The sequence below is a fragment of the Mandrillus leucophaeus genome, unplaced genomic scaffold, assembly GCF_000951045.1.
Source record: "Mandrillus leucophaeus isolate KB7577 unplaced genomic scaffold, Mleu.le_1.0 Scaffold148, whole genome shotgun sequence".
NCBI classification, from domain to species: domain Eukaryota; kingdom Metazoa; phylum Chordata; class Mammalia; order Primates; family Cercopithecidae; genus Mandrillus; species Mandrillus leucophaeus.
In genome coordinates this window covers 940,280-950,925 of record NW_012101454.1, presented here as the reverse complement: position 1 = coordinate 950,925, position 10,646 = coordinate 940,280, and the positions used below count along the sequence as shown (strand labels likewise).

The following is a 10,646-nucleotide window of genomic DNA, read 5'->3' as shown; positions in this document are numbered from 1 at the left end:
GAATTTCACTATCACTCTCATTATATTGTTTTAGTGTTAATTGGTATAAATCTGTGTGTTAATTTCCCACACATCTATACTGCATTTATGTCTTCTTCTATGTCCTAATACTTCATAATTTTCTGTTAATGAATCTCAAGTATTTGAAGTAAAACTGATGTTAAAGTGTGTGATACTATATCACCAGAGTTGTTATTAATTGTGTACCTTTATTTTATATGTTAAACTTTTGCAGCTGGAATAACTGATTTCCTGGCTATATAATTCATACTGGGTTGTAATAGACAATGTTCTTTATACCACCACCCCACTATCCCAAACTCAATTCCACCCCTATCCTACCCACCCTCCTACCTCCCACTTCCCCACCCTTCCCACAATCCCACCCTCCCCACAGCCCCACCCTACTCTACTATCCCCACTTGTAGCCTCTCCCACCCTCCCTACTCTCTCAGCCTTCCCCACCCTACCCCACCCCATTCCCTCGATGCTGGTAGATGCTGAAATGATCAGGACACAGTTTGCACTTAACCACTAAATCTTTATTGAATTTTTATTGTAACAGCAATGCAATATTAGCAAATAGAGAGCAATATAGAGTAAAGAGAATACAGCAATAAAGTTAGAAGGAGGGGGTAGGGGTAATGGGGTTCAGTGGTAGGAGGAGGGCTACTGACAGGGGTAAAAGCAAGGGTTTTTATTTATCACTTTTATAACTTCCATGAAAATTTACCATCCATCATTGATAATTTCATTCTAGCAGTAATTTATCAAAGGGCACTCATCCTCTATTAAACTATTAATCTAATCACCTTTGAACTTTCTCCCACTAGGGTTTTTATCCATGTCCAATTCACTCTAAATAAGTTGGTCTCCCTGCAGTTCCCTCTGAGTTATTTGAAATCTTTAAGGATAGCAATTACAGGGTAAAGGGTCACAAGTAAGTACACATGCCCACTTATAGCGATATCTAATACACAATATTATTCTAACATTCTAAATAATCCCACCCACTTAAAATTACTTAATAGTCCCTCCCACCCTAAAATGCTTATGATTATATATCCCCTATTACTTAAACTTGATTACACAAAGAAATAAAAGCAATGCAATTTCCACAGACCAATTCAATACCATTCTACAATCTAAAACAACAAAGAACTTTCAGTCTCATCAGATGTGTCTTCTCTCTTTAGATGAAAATGTAACATGGCTCCCGCAGGGCTCTCCATTTCTGCCCAGGTCTTTCCAGCAGGGTGTTCTCTGTTGTCAATCTTGGAACTGTCTGTATCTGATGTGAGATGTCTGTGGTGGATGACAACTGGATCAATTCAGATGTCCAAGAGGTACCTGCAAACTTAAACAGAATTCCAGACTGCACCATATAGATGTGGCCCTCTTATTTTGTGCACCTGCAAGTTCACTGTATTACTTCATGATTCCATCAGACTAATTCTCCTTTTTTCCACTATCTAGGACAAATACCTCACTGTCCAAACTAAATTGACCCTTCATAAATGTATGTAAATCTTCTCTGTTTCAATATCCTAGCATGACAAATTTAGCTAGTTCTCTCTAGGCTTGCCTATCAATGGGAGCTCTTAGATCTTCTTCCTTCTTGATTTAATTAACAATGTAAATTTAGGCCAAAAGTCAATTAATTAATTTTCCCAGTTTGTTTCAAAAACTCAGCTATTGATTTTGCTTAATAATCTATCTCCATTATGTTTTTTATTTTGCTCCCTTTCTAACTTCTTTAGATATCAAATTCCATTGATTTTTTTCCTTTCTTATGAATAAATCCATTTTTGTTGGAAAATGCCAAAAAAATTAAAGGATCCAATTAACATAAACTTGATTAACAAAAGAAATCAATTGAGTGAAAGGAAACTTAACCAAACTTCAATACTATAGAATAATAAATTTAGAATTACTTATCCTTAACATCTACATTTATAGATAGCATATATAGCAATAGAGCATAGTACACACTGCCAAAAAGTTAATCACAAGCTTTAGTAAGCAGCCAAATGTGGATCAGGGACTTTCTGAGTTGTTAACCCACAGCAGCATATTCTCCCTGATCATTCTTGTCGTTGGAGAACTTTTCCAGACTTTTGCTTGCAGTGGTGGCAAATGTCCGTGTGCACATGCCAGGGCTACAGACAACGGCCCATTTCTAGGCACCCTGCAGCTTGAAGATCAATTGACAACTGTAAATTTGACACAAAACAACTTGAATTCAAAGGTATGGAGGATGAATTGATACTTGAGGTAAACAGAAGTGACGCTTCAAAATAGTTCAGAAGCACAAATGCACCATTTTAAAAGTAATTACTCTAAAACACATGAGTGATTGACAAGCTTTCTGATTCCATTGAACAAAAAAAAGTTGTTTTGGATTAAATAGTCAATTAGGTTTCTCTTTTGAAATTTTATATCCTTTTATATGATTTTTAAAGGCCCAATTAATAGAATTGAAATTATATATGATGTTAAAATTGAAGATGAACAGGATGAACTGTTATACAAATACTCCAGTTCTGAGGAGCCTCTCATTCACAGCATTGTAAGAACTTCACAGTAAAGAAATATTTTACACTATGTTACTTATCATTTTTACTTAGTTTAACTCTAACAGTAAGAACTGGATAGTACTTTGTAATTCAATGGAAATTTTTGAAAGCCTAGTCACCACTTCAAAACACTTACACTAAAAATTACACTAAAAATTTTAAGTATTTAAACATGCAAGAATAAGGGTGGATGATAATGAACATGTGAAAGATGATGCTGATGAAAAGTGAAACTTCACCGTTAAGACTCCTCTTCACGTCAGGCAATTTGAGATACACACCATGTTGTTTTCCACCGCTCGCAATTAAAGCCTGCCTGTTACATCTCTGTGTGTGGCAGCAAAATGGAGTCTCAGCAACCAGGCAGGAACATGATACAAATCCTGCAGCAGGGTCAATGGCAGTAGTAAAGAATTAAACAGAAAAAGAGAGGTTAGATAAAACAGTTCAAGGTAGTAGCAAGGGACCAGGCTAAAGGAAGTCAGGCAGTCCCAGGTTAGCATAAAGCATCCAGGGGACACCAGAGGTGTCACTGGGCTGAAGACAACTCTTGTGTTGTTCGTTGCTTTGAGTTCTTTGAGTTGCTTTCTGAGGCTTTTCATCCATTGGCAGCTTCACATCAGCTCCATCCTCTAGAGGGACCCTTTTCATTACATGGATTCTGATCCTTCTGAAGTGGTTATCGTCAAGTAATGTGGAGTTCACTAAGGAAGTCCACATCCTCAAGACAGTGTCCACAGCCCTAATTCCTCTTCTTCAAAGATGTCCCTTCCAGGCATAGGAGTGTGAATCTGGGTGCTAAATCATTTCTCTTCTCTCCACACATCCTAACACGCTACAGTCTAATGAGGGGACTGAAGATGGAATGCCCAGATGCGTATGGAGACAGACACATGGATAGATGCTTCTAAAACGTCAGCTGGTGCTTTTCCAGCCAATTAACAACACTCATGAAAATTCTTTCTGAAGTACCAGGACAAATCTTTTAAGAGTTGGGTACGGGATTTTGGAGTCCTTTTGATCTGCTATTCTTTAGCCCTCGAAGGTAATTGAGATGTGGTCACATTTCATGAACATCTAACACCCCTGGAGCCACCAGTAATCTCTGGTTACCAGGTTTAATGCTTCGTGGACGCCATTATGGCATGATGATGGTAAGGTGTTATGTCAAAGCCGGAGTCCTGGGTACATGTGATTTGCACCACGATGTGAAGGCACACTCTTAACATGCAAGAGTCCATCTGAGAGAGCACTTTCTTTTCAAGCCTGAGATGTTTCATGTTACAAGGGTTTTGCCTGCTCCTGGGAGAACCAGTCAAGTTGCTGCTCCTTGAGAATTAACAGAACCACAGAAATGGAGTTTGAAGACGGTGAAGTTTCTAAGGGTGCAGCGAGAGGATCACGGAAGCCTTTCCATACTGCACCGATAATTTTGGCTTCCTTAATAAGGCCTCGGTCCTCCAGTGATTTAAAGAGGGTACCGAAACTGCAAGAAAAGTCATGTCCTCCTCCTCCTCCTTGTCTCCCCCTCCATAAAGAAATCAGCATTTCCTGCATTTGTATCAGCTTCTCTGTAAATGTTAAAGAACAAATTTGGCAGCCTATAATTTAGATGGTGACAGAGGTTTTGGCAGGTAAAACCCAGACTTCCAGGACTGGCTGGAAAGTAAACTTACTAATTATTTTAGTTAGATTGGCAGTCAAGGTGGAAAAATGAGAGCTAATTTATTGGCAAATACTCTGTTGCTCTCAGAAAATGTTGAAGGTCTTTTGGTGCTTTAGGATGTGTGCCAGTCCAGGGTGGCCCTGACCTTCTATAGCCGTTTCAGAGAGGATGTGCCTCAGGTGGCCTGAAGATACAGTAGCCTAAAACTTAGCACACAGTCACTGATTGAGAAGCTGAACAGGAATAAATTTTGAGGGCAGAGATCCTGAAGGACATGACAAGTATTTACAGGGTACTGTAAGATGGAGGCGGCGGCGGCGGCGGTGGTGGAGGTGGCGGCTGTGGCGGCGGGTACTGTGGTACCGGAGGCTGGCGGTACCAGTGTGGATTCCAAGTGATCATAACAGGTACATATAGTGATCTTCCTTGTCCGTCTCTTCCCACTGGGTACCAGGCGAATCCTACTGGGTAGGTCGGGTATGCGGCATATGTGGGGTACGTTTGGTATCCAGGTATTTGAGGTACGAATTCAGTGTACGTTGCCAGGTGCGCTTGGTCTTCTAAATTTGGAATAGATAGGCGAGGATACTGATTCTGGATAGTAAAATTGTTTGGAGCTCGGCAATCGTAAGAAACTTGCAGTTTCCACCCCCTCTTCACCTGGAGAACTTGGGCTCCATTAGGTGCAATCGTTGGAGTAATCAGCCCATCTTTCACATTTCTTGCCACAAAATCTCGAAGAGCTGCCATTTCAGGTTCAGACAGTGAGTACACATGTCCGCTGGGAATACTGTGTGCTCCAGGTATCATTTCTATGTGAGGGTCAACCAGGCGGTGATCTGGGTAGACGTGCTCATCTACTGGAGTGTACACATTCTGGACATAGTAATATCTCACTGGTTGGTAAACTCTGTATCCATCTACTGGATAATAGAGTGGCGGTTGTTGTGCTGGTGGTGGGAGCGATGGTGGTATTGGAGAATACATCCGGCAGTGGTAGCGGCAGTATTCAGAATCAAAGACAATAGATCGAGTGCTCCATGTGATGTTGGGATCATGTGTGCTCAGCCAGCGAACCCCTAGGACGACAGGGAAGAATGGAGACTGAGTCACATCAAATGACAGCACTTCACGGTGATCTCCCAGGTCAACTATCAGGTCGTGAGTTTCGTGGACAACTGGGCCCGATGCTATGGGGCGCCCATCAATTGCTTCCACAAGTATTGGCCAGTCCTTGATTCTTAGAGGAATTCCATTTTGAGCAACGTATTCGTGATCAATGAAGTTGCCAGAAGCACCAGAATCGATCATGGCTCGGACGAACAGGGTGTGTCTGCCCGGAAGATGAATCTGGAGCATCACTTGCAAGTGTGGAGATGAGGCGTCATCTTGTGGGGACCTTATTATTTCTGGCCCGGTCGCTGAAGGTCCCTCTACAGCGGGGCCGGGGAGTTTCCCGCCGGCGAAGCCTTCGAGGCCTTGGCAGGACAGTTGTCAGCGTAGTGACCTCCTGTTCCACAGTAGAGGCACAGGTTCAGCTTTCTGCGTCTTTCTTTTTCCTCCTGGGTCAGGCGCATGCGGGCACCTCCCACTGGCTCGGTTGGATCTACCTGGTGGTGGCTTGCAACATGAGGCAACACCAGCGCCCGGGGTGGTGAGCGTGGCTTGCGAGCTGCAGCAGCCCTGGCCAGCCTTCTCTCAATGTGAATGCACTGCCCAATCAGAGCAGACAGCGACTTGGCGACCTCGAGGTGGGAGAGCTCCTCCTGAATGTGGTCGCTGAGGCCCTCGTGGTACTGGTCAATCAGCGCAGGCTCGTTCCAATCCAGGTCCTGGGCAATCATCTGGAAAGCATTGGAATAGTCGATGACAGACCCCATGCCTTGGCGCAGGCGTCTGATCTTGCGTTTGGCAGCCTCTCGCCTCTGAGGGTCTTCAAAGACATGCTTCATTTCCATCATGAAAGCTGGGTAGTTGTGCATCAGGTAGTGGGAGCGCTCCAGCTTTGCCGAGGCCCAGCGGGCAGCACGGCCGGTCATCATGCTTGTCACGAAACAGACACGGACACGATCAACTGAGAAATCCCTGGTGCTCTTTTCCATGAAGATCTGGCACTGGGCCATGAAAGGAGCCAGCATGTCTGGGTTGCCATCGAACTTCTCTGGAAGGTCTTCTGGGCACTCTTCCTCTATTGGAGGGGGTGGGGCAGCAGCTGCTGCAGCACCGCGGAGCTCGATGTCATCATCCTCATCCTCAGGGGTGGGTTCCACTTGCTCTCGAAGGGTGGTGTTCTCCTCTGTGAGCTTCTGCACCTGGTTCTGCAGGTTGTTGTTCTCCTCGGACTGCCTAATGACCTTCTCTCTTAGGTTGTTGATCTCTTCAGAGAGCTCATCCCTTCTTCGTTCGGTCATGTTGGGGACACACGCGCTCTTATGGCCGGTGTGCTTGGAGTTGTTGTTGTTGTTGTTGTTGGGGGGAGGGGGAGGGGGAGGAGGTGGGCAGTCGGGACCCAGGGTGACGGTTGGGGTGGGAGGAGACCTCCCAGCTGTAGCTTCACTTCTGTGGGGATGGAGGCCTGGATCCTGGCCCCCTCTTCCACTCCTTCTTTTTTTTGTTTTCAAAATCCGCTTATTTCTGTAAATAAAGATAAATGTATAAATCCAACTTATAGATTCAAAGCAGCAAAATGCAGACACAAAGGATTTAGTATTTAAATTATCCCTTGCTCTATGCACTTACTTTAATAATTAGCGAACAAAGAAAACAAACTTTCAAGAGAAAAGTATCAATCAGCACCATAGATAACAAAAAGGAAACTACTTTTTGATGTTCAAATGACCTTGTCTTCCTCAAAGGCCACCTGTTCATTATGATTCAACAATACATTATCAACAGCATGCTTACCTTTATAAACTATAAAAGAATGTTGAAACCCTCTAAACAAGTAGTTTTGTATTGAAACAGAGGAAGAAACTTCAAGGCAAACATAGATACCAAATCAATTATGCAAATTAAAGCCAAAATAATAACTTTTGTTACTAAAGAAGCTAGGCCAAAAATAGTTAATACTACAACTAACAGAAGCTAATTAAAAAAGAGAGGAGTATTAAAATCACAATGCATGTATTCATCAGCCCTGTGGGCGGGAGGAGGGTACTGTGGCCAACTGTCACAACCCTGTTTCACTGCCACAGAGAAGGTAACTGGTTATCAAATCAAACAACCACCACCACAAAAACTACAGGACTGCCTAAATTACTTTTCTGACCATAATTTAAATCCCCAAAGAAAATTCTCTGTGGGACAGAAATGGCACTAAGCAGCAATATGTGTATGTCAGTTTCCCTTGTCATTTATGCAGTCATTCAAGAAATACTAATTGATGCCTCCTAGGAAAAGCTATAAAATGGGGCATTCAAAGAAGCCCAATAATAGTATACCTCAAACTAATTGTGAGGACTTAATTAAATAGTGCAGGTAAATTATGTAGTGAGTATTCAATAATGGTTAGCTGATATTAACAAAGTTATTAATTAGAAAATAGAAAGGTGATTATCTGTGTGAAGAGAGTGGGATTAAAAGAGGGAGGGGCTGCAACTATAGCAACATGGGCATGCATTTCCCACCTAAAGATGTTTACTTTTTTAAAAACACTGTGTTGGTCAAATCCAAGGCCTTATTTGTCTTGCAGGTCACCAGTTTGCAATCCATAGTTTTTAACCAAGATTTGTCACCAGAGCCCCAAATGCAGGTTTGTAATGTTAAGGTGGGACAGGGCTACATTCCTGCAGGTGAGTGGATGTGTGTGGGGAGGTGGGGGTAGGGTGTGTGTTTAAGCATTCTAATTATGAGTGCAATGACAATAAATGACACACATAAAAAATCCTGACACAGTGTCTGCCTGTGTACTTCCTGAAAATACAGTTAAATGCATTTAGAATGATTTAATTATTTTAAATTTTATTAATAATCTCAAGTCCCATATTCGGAAAATTTAAATATATAAAAAGTTTAAAACATAATATGTAAAAGTTTAAAAAAGTTTAAAAAACTTTAATTTAAAAAGTTTAAAACTTTTAAAGAAAGTTTAAAAAGTTTATAAAGCTTTTAAAGAAAGTTTGAAAAGCTTATAAAACTTTTAAGAAAGTTTGAAAAGTTTATAAAACTTTTAAAGAAAGTTTGAAAAGCTTATAAAACTTTTAAATAAACAAAAGTTTAAAAACATAACTTGGTCCTCTCTGGATACTCACTATGTGATTTACCTGCAAAAACGGACACCAAATAAATTACATAGAATAAGCCCAGAAAGATACACAGTTGGTAATTAGAGAAGTTACTATTTTCAACCAATAGAGTACAAGGAAAAAAAAAAAAAAAGAAAGAAAGTGGTAATTAAATATGATGCCCAGCCCCTGGCTGTAAAGAAATGCTCCTTCTTCCCCAACTCCTAACCCTTTAGGTACCTCCCACGCCCCAAAGTCACCACCCACAGATACTTTCCCTGTGTCCTTTGCAGTTGGTGTAACCTCTCCAAGGAGTGGCTATACAGCAAGCAGGGTCTTTAAGAGACAGGGAGTAGTGTGACATTTTAATAGTTTTAACCCACTACTAATTACTTTAGTAACTTAGTCTACAAAAACAAGTAATTGACATTCAAGATAAAATATTCAAGTTTAGAAAAAATTAGAAAATACAATAAACACATCATAACCTGTGACATCCAGTATCATTTCCAACTCCTTAAAGACAATTCTATTGGTGACCCTGACAATATAACATCACAACATAATGCAATTTTTACTTATTAAATTAGGAGTTTTCATGTACCATTAAGAAACAACTAATAAGCATAAGTAAGGCGACTAAGGTACCACTTTTGTCATCTAGACATTAATATCTTCAAAACCTTGATAAAAGACTTCCTAAAGAGCATTCACAGCATGGCCTGGTGCAGCCTGGCCACTTGTTAATCACGGCCACTAAGGGGGGCTTTATTGAAGCCCAGGTCTGGTAGTTTCATTATCTGCAAAAAACAATGATGTGACAGAAATAATAATACATTAGGAAATCAGCAAATAATTTTACTACATGGCTTAGGGAAATAAAAGATCAATAAGTGTTAAAAATTCAAATACTTTTGATATATAAGGAAGGTACTTTAAAAGTGAAAAGAGACCAGAGTTAAGATGGGAGGGGCTGCAACAATGGAACTTGGAAGTGCATGCCCTCCCCCCTACCCCCCCCAACCAGACATTTCATTCTTTTTTATTTTTTAATGTAGTGCTGGTCAAGCAAATTCAAGGCCTACTTTAGCCTGCAAGGTCACTAACTTAAGACTTCTGACCTTTGCCAATAACAAGCCTGAGGCCTTCACATGAGGGTTGGCAAGTTTAGGGTGGGACGTTAAAAGAGACAACTGCCCAGGGAACAGTAGTTTATCCATTAAAAGTAATAGGGTAATTGGCAGGCAGGTTAACAGTGCATATAAAAATATTTAAACAGCGACTGAGGCAGCACAAGTTAACCTGGGACAAGGAGCAAGTTTACTTGATTTGAATTATAGAACTATGTATGGCTCCTTAAACTCCCCCTTAGTAGGGGCTGCATTGGAGGGGAGGGTTCAAGAGGTCTCATTCCTGATAATTAAAAGGACAAACTGCATAAAGCCAAGCTGTCTAGGACAGATGCCATCTTTACATGATAATAATTTCAGTTTTAGTCTTTTTAGGAATTAAATACATTTGGTTAATTATTGACTCTTCATAATAGCTTGGAAAAATTTCTATTCCACAAACACACCAAAGAGCAATAGTAGCCAAAAACCATAAATAAACATCCCATTAGGAAATGACACCTCATTAAGCAACTCTTAGTTGCTTCATATTTTCAAATGTCCAATTTTTTACTACTATCTTGTACTATTTATGAAATGCAAATTCTCTTAATATGCATGTTATTACAGTTGTTTTGAACCTCTTTAATATGCCAATATACAATATCCAAAGAGGAGGGGGAATTACTTAAAGCTGTAATTATGATAAGCACAAATTTTCCATAGATTGTATACTTGTTGTGGGACGGGGGTACGTGACACGAGATTTTTGGGAGCCAAAGCCCCCAGCTCCTCCCCTATCAAAGTCCTGGCTCATGATTTGTAATATATGGAACCAGGTTTTAAAATTTCTTCATTCAGCTAGAAACACAATTCTTACATGGTACATCTTACTGGGAATCAGTTATAAATTTGTTTTATACAGATGTTTATGCAAGCTGAAACTATATTTTGTAATGTAACCACTTTATGTAACATTACACAAACTTTAATACCAATATGTACCATTAACAATCCACTTGCCCCAAATTTAAATTAGCTTTTTATGAAAAAAGCTAATTATTTGGAATAA

At 40.6% G+C, this 10,646-nt stretch overlaps 1 protein-coding gene across 1 annotated transcript in view; it reads right to left on the bottom strand.

The window, feature by feature from the left end:
* Nucleotides 1-520: 520 nt before the first annotated feature.
* Nucleotides 521-10,646, bottom strand: part of PEG10 (paternally expressed 10) — a 13,330-nt gene continuing 3,204 nt past the window's right edge. The window contains 2 exon segments of the mRNA XM_011974680.1: nucleotides 521-5,702; nucleotides 5,705-6,876. Of these exon segments, the coding sequence (XP_011830070.1) occupies nucleotides 4,528-5,702; nucleotides 5,705-6,876 (2,347 nt within the window). The 3' untranslated portion in view covers nucleotides 521-4,527.